Source organism: Tasmannia lanceolata, unplaced genomic scaffold (assembly GCF_043159265.1).
Source record: "Tasmannia lanceolata isolate RefF3 unplaced genomic scaffold, GAP_Taslan_0.1 ptg000003l, whole genome shotgun sequence".
NCBI classification, from domain to species: domain Eukaryota; kingdom Viridiplantae; phylum Streptophyta; class Magnoliopsida; order Canellales; family Winteraceae; genus Tasmannia; species Tasmannia lanceolata.
In genome coordinates this window covers 17,701,353-17,720,538 of record NW_027518680.1, presented here as the reverse complement: position 1 = coordinate 17,720,538, position 19,186 = coordinate 17,701,353, and the positions used below count along the sequence as shown (strand labels likewise).

General features: G+C 37.5%; 1 protein-coding gene across 1 annotated transcript; it reads left to right on the top strand.

Moving 5' to 3' along the window:
• Positions 1 to 13,690: 13,690 nt before the first annotated feature.
• Positions 13,691 to 17,686, top strand: XTH26 (xyloglucan endotransglucosylase/hydrolase 26). The gene is made up of 4 exons (XM_077372560.1): positions 13,691 to 13,895; positions 15,725 to 15,825; positions 16,139 to 16,332; positions 17,070 to 17,686. Exons 1-4 carry the CDS (start codon positions 13,715 to 13,717, stop codon positions 17,476 to 17,478), a joined length of 885 nt encoding a protein of 294 aa, XP_077228675.1. The 5' UTR covers positions 13,691 to 13,714; the 3' UTR covers positions 17,479 to 17,686.
• Positions 17,687 to 19,186: the final 1,500 nt, after the last annotated feature.

Genomic DNA, 19,186 nt, shown 5'->3' with positions numbered 1-19,186 from the left:
TTTCTTCTCCAATTTTGCAATTTTTTGTTAGGGTGTCCTTTTTCCTTTCTCTATAAATCATTCTGCTGAGTTCTTAGAACATACAATTTATGTAAATTCTTTGTGTGGAGTGTACGTACATTATAAATGTGAATGAGTCTTTGATGGATAATGTGAGCAAATGAAATATTGTGTGCAACAATGATGATTAAATCTAACAAATATATTTAGTTAATCAAACATGATCTCGAGATTTAAAATATAATTAAACATGAATATTATCAATAAACTCCATATGGATTCATGACTAAAAATTATGTAATGAATATGTTCTAATAAATGTGTGTATGATATTCTTCTTGAAATTGAAGTATTGACCTAATGAATCAAATGAGTTAGCATAAGTATAACAAAAGAAAGGATTAGATCTTCCCCAAACCGTGTGAATTCTCAGTTCGATCGTCGATGGCTGATCTTTCATGAGCGAATGGGGAAGTGAGATGGGATGTAGGAGGCAATATGTGAAGATCGAGACAGATTCTCGCGGTTGATCTGTTGCCTCGGTGTGTGAGATTAAGAGATGAAAATAAAATGCATAAAAGGTAAAGGGCATGTATAATATGCTTTGAAATTTGTGTAAAAGAATATTCATGAAAGGAGCTTGAGGAAAAGTTTGTCTCTATTTGTTTTTATACTTTCCAAATTAAGCTGGCTGCACTCTGGGAAGTAGGGCTTTGGCCTAATTCTTCTTCTGATGATCGATTCAACCTCTGATAAAAAGATACACCTTGGTTAGATTTCATCTCTTCAACAAGTTTAGTAATGAGCATAACGGCCCTATTGTTCCGATGAAGAGAAGAACCTATGATTAGCTTTTCAAAAAATTTCCAAACGAACAATTTCAACGAAATCTTTCAAGGTAAAACTAACACCGATGTTTTTTCTTATGTTTAGCGACGTTCAAGAACAATGGTAATAACGCATTTTCTTGTAGTGTATGTTGTTTGACACTATCGAACAATATAATTCATCTAGGTCAATAGAGACATTAGCAGGCGTATGATCATAACACTCCCTATGGTCCTTATAACTAGTTATCGATCTACTACTAGGTTCGTCAATATAAAACACTCGCTCCACCTGAGATTCCGATAAATTTTCTCTAGTTTTTAACTTTCAATTGATATTCACAAGTGTGTATCCATATTCTTCGCACTTAATTCCATTCCCACTGGTATTAACATTTAGCCATTCACAATTTGAACGATACCACTTTAAAAGAATTGTAGTAATCTAACTTAATGATTTCTTGAATGGCACCATAGTAATCTACTTCTTCGATCATCGGATGTCTATCATTGGCAGTTGAAATGCACTCACAATCACTTAGTTGATGTACATTTTTGTGATGACATCAGAAACAGTAAAGAAAGCACCTTATTTAGAAGAAGTGACCTTAAAGTCTCGTACAAAGTAGCCTGGAGCCAACGCGGCGACAGGGTGGGCGTGGGTGGGTGAGAGGGTGAGGGTTGTTAATCTTCTTTGATCCTTAGAGAAGATTGGCATGGATCTTTGGTGATAAACTTTGAAGAAAACATGTTGTTTTTATGGTTTAGAATGTAAACGGGAGAAATAACTCACCGGTAGCCATTGATGGTCATTTGGAACTTAAGAAATTGTCGAAAAACTTCCTTCCTCTTAGTTTCTCCTTGCTCTACCAAAGTCAGTGATGAGAACTGGCTTCAATCAATCTTTCGATGTGGATAACAAAAGATAGATGATGCAAATCTTGGTGTGCAAGCAGGGGACCTTGAGGATCTCTCTTACAGAGGATTGAGAGAGTGTGGGGAGACTCCACATGGCGCAAACTACCCCACACGTTCTTCCCCTCAACTCTCGTTCACGTTTCCACTTCTTTAGGCGGTTTTACGAATATGTTTTTATCAAAACACTTAGGTTGTTTTGTCACTTTTGATCCTAGCCATTGATTGTTGAAAAGGCCATCAAAGGCTAGGATTAAATCCCAACATTCTCCCACTTGGCCTGCAATAATCTTTTAACCCACCTTAGGGATCAAAACCTGAGGTGACATTTTAAAACCACCATTACCCATTCCGTTCAGTAAAAACTACCAACAACAAATCATGTAACTATTAGGTCACCAACTCGACCCAATAGCCTACCCCATGGTTACATCATCGATAATTCCTACCAACATGAATGTAAACGCATACATGCATGAAAACGAAAATATAGTTCATAAACTGTCAATAGACATTCTGCCTCTTACTAACAATCCATAAAATGTGTACAGTAACATAATGGAGCGGCAGAAAAATATAAACACAAAACTAGAATAAAAAACCAAAGTGTGTACACATAATTGTATCTGAATACCTGATGCAGACTCCCACTATCAAAGGCTCCTAGAACTATCAACCAATCCCATGCGTGCTACATGTTCGCTAAAGAGCTTTGGTAACAAGCCTTTGGTCAAGGGATCTACTAACATCAATGCGGTGCTAATGTACTCCACAGATACGCGCTGATCCTAAACTCTCTCCCTCAGAACAAGGAACTGTAAGTCTATATGCTTCAACCCGTCTCCAGACTTGTTGTTGTTGGAAAAGAATATCGCAGCGGAATTATCACATAAAAGTTTCAGCGGCCTCTCAATAGAGTCAATCACCTAAAGCCCTCAAATAAAATTCCGCAGCCATAAGGAGTGAGCCGAAGCCTCAGAACACAAAATAAACTCCGCTTCCATAGTGGATGAAGCCGTCTATCTCTGCTTGACGCTTCTCCATTAAATCGGCCCTCATGCAAGCATAAAGATATAACTAGAAGTGAACCTATGGGTGTCTCCACAACCAGCGAAGTCGGAATCAAAGTATCCGATCACCTCAAGGCTATTCGACCTCCTAAATGTGAGCATGTAATCTGAAGTCCCTCTCAGGTAACACATAACCTTCTTGGCTGCCTTCTAGTGATCCAAACCATGGTCACTTTGGTACCTCCCAAGCATGCCAACTGCAAATACAATATCTGGACGGGTACAAACTTAAGCATACATGAGACTCCCAACTGCCAAAGCATAAGAGATCATCTTCATCTCATTCCGTTCCAGTGCATTCCTAGGACACTGTAACTAACTGAATACATCGCCGTTAATCAAAGGGGCAAGACTAGGGGAGCATTTCTCCATGCCGAACCTTTTAAGGACTTTCTCTATATAGGCTGTAAGCCCAAGGGTCTATTCTCCAATCTTGTTTTGATGATTCTAAACGTAATTGATTGTGTTTTTTAATACTAATCAATTTGCTTTGAAGTGTTGTGTTTAAGATAGGATTCATCATTGAAGAAACCAACACTCAACTTGGTCATGCTTGAAGATGTATCAAACAAGAGTCAAATGAGCTAAGTGGAGCTCACATCATCACTCAAGCAAGCATCCAAAGATGGAAGATCAATTGAAGACCAAAGCTAAAGAGGAATTGAAGGTTGCATAGGTATCATTGTACATCCCTTCTCCTTAGATTTTCAAGTCAAGGCAAAGTGTTTTTCAAAATTGTTTTTCAAATAATACTTAAAGAACTTCAACGGTTTATTGAATGGTTATGTGGTGGACTAACATGTTGGGACCCTCATAAACATTCCAAATTTATTATAGGAGTCAAGTTCCAAAAGCCAAAAATCAATCATGCAATAAAAATAGAATATGCAGATTTTTTAGGCTTCTCGGAACTCCGAGATTTTTCTCGGAACTCCGAGAAAAGGTCCAGTAGCTTCTGGACATTTTCTCGGAACTCCGAGAAATTTCTCGGAACTCCGAGAAATGGTCCAGTAGAAATTTCATTTCTTCTGGCCGTTCTCTCGGAACTCCGAGAATATTTCCTGGAACTCCGAGAACCCCGCGACAGCTCAGAATATAGCCGTTGGGATTTGAATTAATTCTTGGTTTTTGATATTTCCACCCCCAAACGGTCATATTCTTAGGAAAGGCTATATATAGAACATGTAGAGGATTATTTCCTCTCTCTTGCACATTTGAAAAACCTTTTTTAAGCATTCAAGCAAATTTGCAACCCTTTCAAGCTTAAGATTTTTGGTTTTTCCCAAACTTGCCTTTCACTTGTGAATCTATTGAGTTTGGATATTTTAGAGCTATCACTTGCAAATCTTTGTTGAAGAGCAATCAAGGAACTACAAAGGGCATCAAGCTTTCAAGAAGAAGCCAAGCTATCAATCTTTCATATCTTGTATAGGTGGCTAGGGCATTCCGTTTTTAATTCCCTAGAGAGCAACTGCTTAGAACTCGGCGGAGAAGGAGAGTCTTTGTAAAGGTGTAAGGGCATCCTTGTTTAATATCCCTTGGAATTGTAACCGCCTCGGAGCCGGGCATCGTGGAGGTCTCCAATAGTGGAATCCCTCAAGTGCGACCTTGAGTAGAGTGGAGTAGGCCGTTGGCCGGACCACTATATATCGGTGTGTCATTTCTCACTCTTGCATTTCCATTATTGTTTGGTTTGGCATTTCATTTTGTTTTTCAATTATATTTGCACTAACCAAATATTTAATTAAGTGAAGAAAATTCCAATTAGGGTTCATAGGTAATCATTCAAAAGGCCTAATTTTGAGTTAAATTCAATTCACCCCCCCTCTTGATTATTTCAATTGGTATCAAAGCCTCGTCTCTAATTTTTAGAAAACCCTAACCGGTCTAGAGTAAAGATTCTAAAATGGCAAACTACCCTCAACACCATGAATGTTATTCAAACACTAGGCCACCCTATTTTGATGGAACAAACTATGGTTTTTGGAAAACCAAAATGAAAATCTTTTTAACCCAAGACTATCAAATGTGGAGAGCAATTGATAATGAATACATCTTACCCACAAGAAATTTAAATGATTGGACCGAAGCCGAACAACAAGCTTCGAATTATAATGCCAAAGCCATGAATTCTCTTATTTGTGCTCTATCTCCCGGAGAATTCAATAGAGTATCAAATTTGAATTCGACTAAGAAAATTTGGGACACTTTAGAAGTCACCCATGAGGGAACCAATCAAGTAAAAGAATCTAAAATGAACCATCTTTTTCGGCAATACGAACTCTTTCAAATGACACCCGATGAAACAATTGCCGACATGTACACTAGATTCACCAATCTTGTAAATGGATTAAGGGGTCTTGGAAAACAATTTTCCAATAGAGATTTAGTGACTAAAATCCTTAAGTCCCTACCTTTGTCTTGGGAATCCAAAACCTCTGCAATCACCGAAGCCAAGGACATGAACACATTGAACCTAGATGAACTAATAGGGTCCTTGATCACCCATGAAATGATTTTCAAAACAAAAGCACCCGAAATCGAAACTAAAATCGAAAAAGAAAAAGGAATTGCTTTTGCTTGTAATGTAGGTGAAAATGAAGATGCAAAAGAAGACATGGAAGATGAAGTTGCCCTCCTAACAAGAAGGATCAAATTCTTGCAAAGGAACATGGGAGGGATGAAAAATAGAAGGACAAACCCTCCATTCAAGAAGAAAGAAGAAGTCGGTGATGGATCTTCTCAACCACGATGTTACGGTTGCAAGAAGCTTGGACACATTCGCCTGGATTGTCCACTCAACAATGAACCAACTTCAAACAACCGCTTCAAGAGAAGAGATGGCAAGAAAGGAATGACCGCCACATGGGATGAGGAAATTGATAGCGAAGGCGAACAAAATGATGGCGAAGATTGCTTGATAGTAAGGAACGTATGCTTCATGGCCTCAACAAACGACAACAATGAGGTATGCCTTAAAAGCCATAACAAGAGGAACACATGGTACCTTGATAGTGGATGCTCTAGACACATGACTGGAGACCTCACTCAATTTGCATCACTATCACTCAAGGATGGTGGAGAAGTTACATTTGGAGATGACAAGAAAGGAAAAGTCAAAGGTGAAGGCACCATAGGTAACTCTACCTCTCCCATACATGATGTACTCTTTGTTGATGGCTTGTCCCATAATCTTATTAGCATTAGTCAACTATGTGATAATGGTTTTGAAGTTGTCTTCAATCCTGATAAATGCATTGTTAAAAATAAGATAAATGGAGAAGTAAAATTCACAGGTTCTAGAGACAATAACATTTACACAATTGGACTAGATGATCTTAGACTTCAAAATGTGACTTGTCTTAATGCCATTAGTGAGGATTCTTGGCTATGGCATAGGAGGTTGGGTCATGCCGGAATGGATCTCATTTCGACCCTCTCCTCAAAAGAAAGTGTTAGAGGTTTGCCTAAGTTAAAATTCATCAAAGATCACATTTGTAGAACTTGTCAATTAGGAAAACAATTGAAAAGCTCATTTGCACCTAAAAATATGATTCCAACTTCCTACCCCTTGGAGCTACTTCATATGGATCTTTTTGGACCAATGAAGACTAGTAGCCTAGGTGGAAAGAGGTACATGTTTGTAGTTGTGGATGACTACTCACGATTCACATGGGTCATATTTCTAGGACATAAAGATGAAACTTATGAAAACTTTCTCACATTGTGCAATCAAATTCAAAATGAAAAAGGTATCGCCATCTCCCACATTAGAAGTGATCATGGAACAGAATTTGAAAATGTACATTTTGACACTTATTGTAATGAACATGGCATAAAACATAATTTTTCCGCACCTAGAACACCTCAACAAAATGGAGTAGTAGAAAGAAAGAATCGAACTCTCCAAGAAATGGCTAGAACTATGTTGCATGAAAATGATCTCCCTAGATATTTTTGGGCGAAAGCGGTTAGCACCGCTTGCTATATTATAAACAGGGTATATTTAAGGCCAATTTCTAAGAAAACACCTTATGAGCTTTGGAAAAACTTGAAACCAAATATAAGCTATTTTAGAGTGTTTGGATGTAAATGCTTCATTTTAAACATTAAAGAAAATTTACACAAATTTGATAAGAAGTCGGATGATGGAGTATTCTTAGGGTATTCGTCACATAGCAAGGCATATAGAGTATTTAATCGAAGAACCCTAGTTGTAAAAAAATCCATGCATGTGACATTTGATGAAAGAGAGCCAACACCTCAAGAAATGCCACATGATGAGGATGAACCCATTGAACATCTTTTTCCAAAATTGAGTGCTCCTCCTCATGCGTCAACAAGTCATACATTACCTAGTGAGGAAGTAGAAAATGAAAATGATGACTCATTACCTAGGGATAGGAGAACATTGGTAGATCATCCTGAATCCCAAATTTTAGGTGATGCCACATTGCCAGTAAAAACTAGATCATACTATCGTAGTGTGAGTAACAATTTGGCGTTCCTATCCGAATTAGAACCAAAATCCATCAAGGAAGCTGAAAAGGATGAATATTGGTTGATGGCCATGCAAGAAGAGCTAAGTCAATTCGAAAGGAACAAAGTGTGGAGGCTGGTGCCTAGACCTAATGATCATCCAGTCATTGGCACGAGATGGGTGTATAGAAATAAATTGGATGAAAATGGAATTATCATTAGGAATAAAGCTAGGCTTGTAGCCCAAGGGTACAATCAGGAGGAAGGGATAGATTATGATGAGACATTTGCTCCTGTTGCCCGTATGGAGGCTATTAGGATACTTTTGGCATATGCATCTCATAAAGGATTTAAACTATATCAAATGGATGTCAAAAGTGCCTTCCTAAATGGCTATATCCAAGAGAAAGTGTATGTTGAGCAACCTCCAGGTTTTGAAGACTTCAAACATCCAAATCATGTCTTCAGACTTGATAAAGCCTTATATGGATTAAAGCAAGCTCCTAGAGCTTGGTATGAGAGGCTTTGCACTTTCTTAGTTGAAAAAGGATTCGAGATGGGAAAGGTGGATAAAACCTTGTTTATCAAAAGAGAAAATCATGATATCCTCCTTGTCCAAATCTATGTGGATGATACCATCTGTGGCTCAACTAATCAAAAATTGTGTGATGAATTTGCAACCTTAATGAAAAATGAATTTGAAATGAGCATGATGGGAGAGTTAACCTACTTCTTAAGACTCCAAATTAAACAATACAAAAATGGAATATTTTTAAATCAAGAAAAATATACAAAGGAGTTATTAAAGAAGTATGGCATGGATAGCAGTAAGACATCAAGAATTCCCATGAGTACTACTGCTAAGCTAGAAAAAGATGAATTTGGCAAATCTGTGGATCAGAAATTGTATAGGGGTATGATAGGTAGTTTGCTCTATTTGACAGCCAGCAGACCAGACATTATGTTTACTGTCTGTCTCTGTGCTCGATTTCAATCGGATCCTAAAGAATCTCACCTATCAGCAGTTAAGAAGATCTTCAAGTACTTAAGAGGAACCCAAAGTCTAGGACTGTGGTATGAAAGATCATCTTCCTTCACTCTCATCGGATATTCAGATGCAGACTTTGCTGGATGTAGAGTAGATAGGAAAAGCACTAGTGGGACTTGCCAATTCTTGGGTAAATCACTTGTTTCTTGGTTTAGCAAGAAGCAAAATTCAGTAGCTCTGTCCACAACAGAAGCAAAATATGTGGCAGCTGGAGCCTGCTGTGCTCAAGTCCTATGGATGAAAAGCACATTGATGGACTATGCAATCAAAATGGAAAATATTCTCATCCAATGTGACAATACTAGTGCTATAAGCTTAACAAAGAACCCCATACAATACTCAAGAACAAAACACATTGAGATTAGGCACCACTTCATCAGAGATCACTCACAAAAAGGGGATATTTGCTTAAAATATATCAACACTGAAGATCAATTAGCGGATATCTTTACAAAACCCCTTAGTGGTGATAGAATTTGTTATATCCGAAGTGCCTTAAACATTTGGAGTGCGGATTAAGTCAAAGAAATTGCCAAATAAATACTTTGTGCCTTTCACCAGCTTATCTATATAGTATTTATACATATCATCTCTGTTTGGTAGTATCTGCATGAATGAGATGTCAAATATTAATCTTAAAAATCACTCAATTGATACTCTTAGCCTTCTTAGTTTTCTAAGTTGGAGATGTATCTTCACTTTAATTAAAAATACCTAACAATTTGACATTTGTCAACATCTTGATCATGAACAGGTATATGTACATTACTTGGCTATATATTTCTATACCATAAGCATTAATTTAGGGGGAGTTATCTACTCCTAAAATTTTTTTTACACCCTTTTTCTGTCGATGACAAAAGGGGGAGAAGGTTTTAAATTGATTATCTATTCAATTCACCATATGCACCACATGCAAATAATTTGTATCATTTATCTATGTGCATATATTGAGGGGGAGTTCCAGCATTCACTTACCTATTATGTCACTCTACACACCTCATAATCAATTTTGTTTGTCATCATCAAAAAGGGGGAGATTGTAAGCCCAAGGGTCTATTCTCCAATCTTGTTTTAATGATTCTAAACGTAATTGATTGTGTTTTTGAATACTAATCAATTTGCTTTGAAGTGTTGTGTTTAAGATAGGATTGATCATTGAAGAAACCAACACTCAACTTGGTCATGCTTGAAGATGTACCAAACAAGAGTCAAATGAGCTAAGTGGAGCTCACATCATCACTCAAGCAAGCATCCAAAGATGGAAGATCAATTGAAGACCAAAGCTAAAGAGGAATTGAAGGTTGCATAGGTATCATTGTACATCCCTTCTCCTTAGATTTTCAAGTCAAGGCAAAGTGTTTTTCAAATAATACTTAAAGAACTTCAACGGTTTATTGAATGGTTATGTGGTGGACCAACATGTTGAGACCCTCATAAACATTCCAAATTTATTATAGGAGTCAAGTTCCAAAAGCCAAAAATCAATCATGCAATAAAAATAGAATATGCAGATTTTTTAGGCTTCTCTCTCGGAACTCCGAGAATATTTCTCGGAACTCCGAGATTTTCTCGGAACTCCGAGATTTTCTCGGAACTCCGAGAACCCCGCGACAGCTCAGAATATAGCCGTTGGGATTTGAATTAATTCTTGGTTTTTGATATTTCCACCCCCAAACGGACATATTCTTAGGAAAGGCTATATATAGAACATGTAGAGGATTATTTCCTCTCTCTTGCACATTTGAAAAACCTTTTTAAGCATTCAAGCAAATTTGCAACCCTTTCAAGCTTAAGATTTTTGGTTTTTCCCAAACTTGCCTTTCACTTGTGAATCTATTGAGTTTGGATATTTTAGAGCTATCACTTGCAAATCTTTGTTGAAGAGCAATCAAGGAACTACAAAGGGCATCAAGCTTTCAAGAAGAAGCCAAGCTATCAATCTTTCATATCTTGTATAGGTGGCTAGGGCATTCCGTTTTTAATTCCCTAGAGAGCAACCGCTTAGAACTCGGCGGAGAAGGAGAGTCTTTGTAAAGGTGTAAGGGCATCCTTGTTTAATATCCCTTGGAATTGTAACCGCCTCGGAGCCGGGCATCGTGGAGGTCTCCAATAGTGGAATCCCTCAAGTGCGACCTTGAGTAGAGTGGAGTAGGCCGTTGGCCGAACCACTATATATCGGTGTGTCATTTCTCACTCTTGCATTTCCATTATTGTTTGGTTTGGCATTTCATTTTGTTTTTCAATTATATTTGCACTAACCAAATATTTAATTAAGTGAAGAAAATTCCAATTAGGGTTCATAGGTAATCATTCAAAAGGCCTAATTTTGAGTTAAATTCAATTCACCCCCCCTCTTGATTATTTCATAGGCCTTCTGGGATAAACCCAGCAATCCTCGAGTCCTATCCCGGTGAATCTCAATACCTATCACATAGGATGCTTCACCAAGGTATTTCATGTCAAAGTTCCATGAAAGGAACTTTTTCGTCTCATTCAGCATACCCAAATTACCACTGGCAAGTAATATGTCATCAATGTATAACACAAGGATGATGAAATGGCTCCCACTAACCTTAAGATATATGCACTGGTCTACAACGTTCTCTTTGAACCCAAAATTGGAAACTAACTCGTCAAACTTGAGATACCATTGCCTAGAAGTCTGCTTTAGTCTGTAAATTGATTTCTTTGGTCTACAGACTAAGTGTTCCTTGCCTTTAGTCTCAAAACCATCATGATGTACCATATAGACTTCCTCATGCAAGTCACCGTTAAAAAATGCAGTCTTCACATGCATCTGATGGAGCTCCAAGCCACAATGAACTACTAGAGCCATGCCAATTCTCAAAGAGTCTTTCTTTGACACAGGAGCGAAAGTCTCTTTGTAGTCTATTCCTTCTTTCTAAGTGAACCCCTTAGCGACTGGCTCGGCCTTGTATCTTTCAATATCGCCCTTCGAGTCCCTTTTGGTCTTGAAGACCCATTTGCAGCGTACAAGTTTGGCTCCTTTTGGTAGCTCAGTGAGTTCCCTAATGCGGTTCACTTCCATAGAGAGCAATTCATCCTTCATGGCTTCAAGCCATTGAGTTGATCGATTACTATCTATGACATGGCTAAATGAAAGTGGATCATCATCCATTTCACCATCGTAGTCACACTCATTCAGATAGACAATGTAGTCATCAGCAATGGCCGACCTCCTCTCTCTATGTGACCTGTGCACAGGCTGCTCAGTGGTAGTAACCATAGGAGCATCAAGAATGTGGGGTGGACTCTCCAATGTGCCCTCAGGTGCATGCACCAATATACTTGGGTGGAGGTATTAGTATCACTCTCTCTTGGATTTCTGGGACTGGAATAGTCACCTGGTTCTCCTAAAAAATGAATGACCTAGGCACAGAACTCCCACTAAGGTCGCCATCCTCTAAGAACGCAGCGGTCCAAGTCTCTATAATCCGGGTACTGTTGTAGACACCCACATTTTGCTACACTTTAAAAAGCAAAAGATTCGGTAGTTTGTATATCTTACTTCGGATTTCAGCCTCCGATCCACGAACTTGATCTACCTCCCCTTCCACACGTTGCTCTACCATTAGTATTTAGAGGTGATTAGCAAAGCTCTAATCTGAAAGTTTTTCCAAAAGAGCAAAACACCCTCTCTTATTAATAGAGGGGGGACGAATTTTGCTTGGGGTTAGTTTGGGGTGTTTCAATTGCCCAAATATATAGATGTCTCTCTTATAGAACAACATATCATGAGCCCTTTTTTTTCCGAGCGAGAAGTCATATGGCAACAACATACGAGTAAGAACAACATATCCTTGTTGTTTCCAATTAATAATACCTACTGCTTCGTCAAAATATTTTCTCCTAAGCTCAACTTTGTAACCACGCCTCTCTCTCTCTCTATACCAAGTCCCTCTTACTAGAGAGAGATGAGTTGTATAATATTTGTCTTATGTACAGGAGGATATGAAGAGTGGAATACAGCAAATATGGTAAGTGTTGCATTCACGTCGATTGTGAAAGAGTCCTATGTGTAGCTGGCTCCGCCCTTCTCGCAACATCTCTTGCACGATTTCATTTTTCTTATCTTTTCTCTATCAAATTAGGAAACCGCGTGCCAGCCTAGTACACCTTCAAATGATATTAGCATAAAACAACCCAAATCTTCTTCTTCAAACTTGCATTCCTCCCCCCCGGAAGATTTCATCCCCAAATCTCTCCTTAAATTATTTAACCAAATTTATGTAGGGAAGATACAATGTAAATCCCATTATCAGCACCTACTCGGTTGACATCTGAACACTTGATCCAATGGCGAAATTGAGACTAGAAATTTGATCCAATTGAAAGATCCTAGCCATTCACTCAAATCGAAGGGTTAGAAATTCTCGAAAAAAGTATGTTTCCGTCTAGGAGATCAGAGATCCAACTGTTCAATCATTGACATTGACATATAAGAGGGTCTTAAGAAGAAAAAATGCACATGATCAAGTTCGTTAATTTAAAAATGACTATGCAGAGAGTGCACATTCCTCTTTCTTTTACCATTTTCCTTAATTTAATAGTAAAACATGATTATAGCTGTTTTCCAATCTCATTATGTTCTAATGGACCCAGTCCCTTAAACAAATGGCCCTAGATCATCAATGTATTACGGATAAAAAGAATCTGAAGATTTGATTTTTGTATGTATTAAACTTAAAGAAGGGAAGCGAGTTCAACATAGAAACAAAAACAATTGTGACCACCTCATGATGATCCATTAGATCAACGGTCTGGATTATACTCAGATCTCCATGTGTGACCCAAATGTTGATTTTTAGGATTGATCTAACAGGAGTGGCCCACACAGTCAGATTGCATTAACAATACTTACTAGTTAATGCTGTGGGATTTCCCATCCAATTTCGCAGAAAGCCATTTCGCCGCTGGCTTTTGCATGTGAGAACAGCCACACAGATTGACTTTTTGGCTGCCTTTGTCTTATTCATTAAATCTACATGAGGTGGTTATTCTCACATTCAAAAGCCATCCGCGAAATGGGTTTCGCAAAATGGGCTAGCAAATCCCTAATACTGTATTTCAAATTAGATTGTCTCTCACTAGACTGTTCAAAACTTCAGAAACCGTGTGAAAATGACCAAGGTGGTTACCCCGTGATAACGAGCAGGAGTAGACTTTTCAATAAAAATAAGGTTATCGGCAAGTCAAAAACCCTTAAGAAAACAACTAAAACTTTGCAATGGGAAAATTAAAAAACAAAGATTCTTCCTTTGTGGCTGTGGATGTTGTATATAAAGGCAAAACTGGTCACCTTCAAAAGCATGTCAAGTTCAGTTCTACCATAGAGAAAATATCTTGTCTTCATGGGTATTGGCATGGGGAATTTGAAGGCTATGTTCTTGGCTCTCATTGCACTAATAGCCTTAAATCAAGGTCTGGTTAATGCTAATTTCTACAAGAATACTGTCTTTAACTGGGGTTCTAAACAGTCCTCAATTTCTGGCAATGGTGAAGATCTTCAGCTCGTATTGGACCCAGTTACAGGTAATGATATCTTCCTAGGGGCTTTAATTTTTATTGACATGGTTATGGGTTCTAATCTTGGTGATCTTGGTGACTAAGTATAGCATGAAGAGAGAAAATTCTAACCTTACAAGCCATTTCTCTTTAGTATTTTTATCCACTTTACATAATAATGAAATCACATAAACATGTTTGGCCCCGTTGTGCTCCGCGTTGTGCTCTTTTTGAGGTGTCCTCCGCGTTGTGCTCCTTTTTGTGTTTCTTTTTTCTTTCTGTATTCTTGGGTTTTTCCTTCTCGGGCCTCCTGTTTATTCAATATTATTTGGCATTTTAAAAAAAAAAACATAAACATGTTTGGCAACCACAAAGAAAAAATCATTGAATATTTGTGTTAAACAAAGAGAGATTTGAGGTGATCGTGAGTGGAGAGCAACAAATGGGTTAGGAAAGCAAAGCAGGGAAAACAGCATTCTTATTCTAAACAGGGAAATTTTTTTCTTTATTTTTCAACCGAATCAAATGGGTTAGAAAATAAAGATTCCAATGAATTTTGGTAAACAAAGATTTTTTAAATTCTTTAGCCTTCTTTTAACTTTTGATCATAAACAAAGATTCCATGAATTTTTGAATTCTTTAGGAAAATGCATAGATTATTTTCCAGTAATACGAGATAGAAGGATAAGTAACTGAAGTTGATAATTCTAGCAAAATGCTGTGGGTCCTTTCATGGAAATAAAGAAAAAGAGGAACAAAACGAGGTAGAAATTCAGCCTTCCATCTGACCAGACGGGATCTTTTTGAACGAGGGGGTTGAAATATCATTGCCGAGGTTAGAGTACATTTCAAACTTACTTATTAAGAAAGATAGCCACTGAACCAGCTACATTACTAATGAAATCAATGTTTACTTGAAAATCAAATTCAATGAAATCAATGTTTTCAATTCATTTTTCAAAATACTTTTACATTTCTTTGCACTATTTGCAATATAAAAAAAAGGGAAATGATATCCCCCCACCACCTAAACGGATAAATTCCCCCCTTTAAACGGTTTCTGTGAGAATGGTTCATTGCTTGAGGATAAATTCACCCCCTTTAACTTTTTCCTTTGCCGTTAAAACTTAACGAATAACGTTAAAGGTGGGGGATTTTATCAGAGAGAGAGAGAGAGAGAGATAGCATTTCCCTAAAATAATCATGAATGACGAGATATAACTTAAAGTTTTCGAAGCCGGTATATTTTATCACTATAATTATTTCGTTTTAAACTCCAAGGTGAAGATAAAAATATAGATCTAATGAATGCTGAGAAATAACTTAAAATTTTCCAAGAGGGTATATTTTAATCAGGATAATTATTTCGTTCCAAAGTCCAATGTGAAGATAAACATACAGATGTAATGAAATAGTGGAGAAAATGCAAGGAAATTAACATTTAATTGAGAAGTAACTCCCATTTGTTAAGAATTGCTTAAATTTTCTTTCTTGGTCATTCCTTAATATTTATTTTAGTATCTACCAGACAATTTCAAATTTTATATTTAAAAATTAAGTCATTGGCATGGAAAAGCATTTAACCACTGTCATGGGCTTGGGCTAAGTTTCATAAATTTTGTTGGGCCCCGCTCAATTCTTCAGTTCAAATTGATTGAACTTTAAAATCTACAGTTTTACAGGCAAAAAGGAAACTCCCTCATTTGTAAAAAATTAATAAATCTTGACACTGAAATTATAATATCGTAAATTTATTGGAAATGTTTTTGCAAAAATCCCTTCTGGGAAGAACTTATTCTGCTATGTCATACTAACCAGCATGCAGTGACCTCTTGATTTTACATTTTCTTTTTCAGGCTCTGGGATTGCATCAAAGAGACAGTTCCTCTTTGGAAGTATAGAAATGCTAATCAAATTGGTTCCTGGGAACTCTGCTGGTACTGTCACAGCATACTATGTAAGTCATAACTGAACAGGTTTTTAACTTTGGGCAATGTTCAAAAACTCCTGATTAATACAATCAAGTTGACCCACTTTTGTGAGGATCATGATACTGATTCTGAACCCTAATTTCATAGAAAAATATTGACTGGTTTTTAATCGATTCGACCAAAGCGAGTTAATCTTAATCAAGTTTGTGTTTTTGAACCAGAGGTTTAGGCCAAGAGGAAAATTATGTCCCATTTATCCCCACAAACCATTTTTTACATAATAATCATAGGCTACTCGGTAGAGGAAAATTACTAAAGTTTCTTCTAACATTTTGGCAGATGTCTTCCACCGGGAGCAAGCACGATGAGATAGACTTCGAGTTCTTGGGGAATATATCAGGACAACCTTACATTATCCACACAAATGTTTATACTAGTGGTAATGGTAGTAGAGAGCAGCAATTCTACGTCTGGTTCGACCCTACTGCGGATTTCCACAACTACACCATACATTGGAACCCCAGCCAGATCGTGTACGCGCATTGCTTCTGACCATATCATCCTCTTGATCATCATCATTATTAGATTCACCTAATATAATGTTCTTTCTTGTCTATGCAAGGACAATATTTTTCAAACTTTGCCTTTAGACATGCATGTCAGTCATTCATCAACATGACTCCTATGACCAAAACTTAATTTTTTAGTTTATAGATATGATATATGGGATTTGCTAAGGTCCATCGCAAAAGGCTTTTCATGGCAGGTCAGCCACACGTCAGACCAGCTACCTCGTTAATGGAGACAAAAGCTGTTGTCTTCATTCACGAGGTGGCTGGTCTGACGTGAGAACAGACCAGCTGCGAAAACCCTTTCATGATTGACTCTAGCAATTTCCATGATATATATATATATATATATATATATATAAATATAAAATATTAAATTTATGCAATATCCCAGTGATTGGACATTCAGCTTGATTTACCACTCCATAATTACCAATATGCTTTATTTCCTAGTCAAAAACCATTAAACATACTCCTACTGAAAAGATAAAAATTTTCTGCAAGAATCTACATGTTTAATATATTGTGTATAATGCACAGTTTGTATTCTACAATTTTCAAAGTTAATGTATGCAAAATTCAAAACATTATTTTTGACTCTCATGTGCTTTTGACATATTTCATGTTCCAAAGAACCCATCATCACCAGCACCACCCACATTTTTCTATTTTGCAACTAATTAGCTTAGCTGACATTCCAGGTGGTTCATTGATGGGCTGCCAATCCGAGTTTTCACTAATTACGAAAGCATGGGGATTCTTTATCCAAACCAGCAAGGGATGAGGGTTTATTCCAGCTTATGGAATGCTGATAGCTGGGCAACTAGAGGTGGGTTGGTAAAGATCGACTGGGGAAGTGCACCGTTTATAGCTAGACTCGGCAGGTTTAGGCCAAGAGCTTGCAAGTGGAGCGGACCCAGCAGCATTACCCAATGTGCATCCAATTCAATAGCTAATTGGTGGACCTCGCCCATATACAGCAAGCTGAGTTACAGTCAGATGGGTCAGATGAAATGGGTCAGAGACAACTACATGATCTATGACTATTGCACAGATTTTAAGAGATTCAACTGGAATATGCCCCCAGAGTGTTCTAAGCAAACCTTTTAATGGACGTGAGTAAATTAAGTATGGAATTCTTCAAAGTAAAATAACTCAATGTGGTTTTTGAAGAGATGAATAAGCCGATATGGCTCTGTTGTTTCATTCTTTTAGCAGTTAACTGAGTGCATTATTTAATGGTTTGTCGTGTTTTGCAAAATAATGAAAATGTAATAAAACAGTTCCCAACTGATGTATTAAAATATAGTGAATTGATTGATGTCTGTAATCTGTGTTGCATTTTTTCATGTTTCTTGAGTTGAGATAAGAAGGTTTTCTTCTGATGCACTTGATAATGTTTATTCCTAGAAAATCTTCAACATATCTAAGTCACCAGTGTTGCATTGGTATGGAATTTAGACATGGTATTGTTGAAGCATTCAACTGGTACGCGAGAGGTTTGGCAGTTACTGGCAAACATAACACACATCAATGTGCAAATTAGAAGCCAACTGAAATATTTTAAATACTTGAGCTGAATATTGGTTGAAAATACTACGCTATTGAATGAAGCAGATTTAGGATGGAAGTAGGCACACCCACTGACCCCCTATCTACCTAAATGAAAGTGCTAGTACTATGGCCTCATAGATCCAGTGTGTAGAAACTCGATCAGGTACTTGAGTAAACTAACGGTTGGGTGACCTGTTCAAGTAATTCATTTTGTGTAAAACTAAATAATTGAGTATTCAAGGAACTAGAGGGAGAACTAAAAAACCTTGATCAAGTATTTGAAATACTTCCAAAACCAGACTACAATGGACGCATTTAAACTCGAATGAGTACTTAAACCATGTTTCAAGTTGTCTGATGCCCTCGTTGAAACAAAGTTGAGTTTCATGCTTACAGATGTCTTGGAAGCAGATTGTATCACTGCCATTTTCAAGGCATGGATACAGGTAGCAGGGGTGCAACTTGGGTCGGGTCGGGTTGAGCTTTTGCTAAAAAATGAATTGGAATCAACCCGAACCCAACCCGATTTTAAGGTAAAAGCTCAACCCGAATTCACAAAAACCGACCTGAGTTGCACCCCTAACAAGTAGAGCTTAAAATTTAGAGTAAATGGATGTGGACTGCTAAAAAACACATGTGTTTATTCCAGAATGGATATGCAAGAACCACTCCCACCCAAGCATTTTCTTTTGACGCGGAAACAGCATTAACAGTCATTAAACCACCGGTAATGACGTTTTTCCACAAGTCTAGACATGGGAGAACATCCTGACCAGATATGCATTATGTACATTTGTATTTCAACATGTTTGAACATAACTATTTCTGATCTCTCCAAAATCCAAAGGGGTTCTTGTGCGTCCAACTGAGGCACTCATGTAATCCAGTGCCAGCACCCATTGATCCAAAATGGCATTAGGGAAGTCTCTATAATCAAGGGCCTAGCACATGGTCGAGTAACATTGCATCAAATATAGAAATAAATCAATTTCGTAGCAAAATAAGAAGCATTGATACTCAAGCACTAGAACTGTTTAAACAGTCTCCCGAGCAGCAAAGACAGAAAAAAGAAGGAAATGAAAATCCTTGATAAACAGCTTTTGTTAGGACCTACGGTATAACTCTTCCCACTCAAGGGATGTACGGAATCTATCCAAATGGCATAAATATGATCAATTCACCACTAGTTAATTTCCCTTTATAAAGAAAGGTCAATTAGATTGTGCTTGGAGATAAAAATCCGAGAACCTTAGCATTTCGAAGG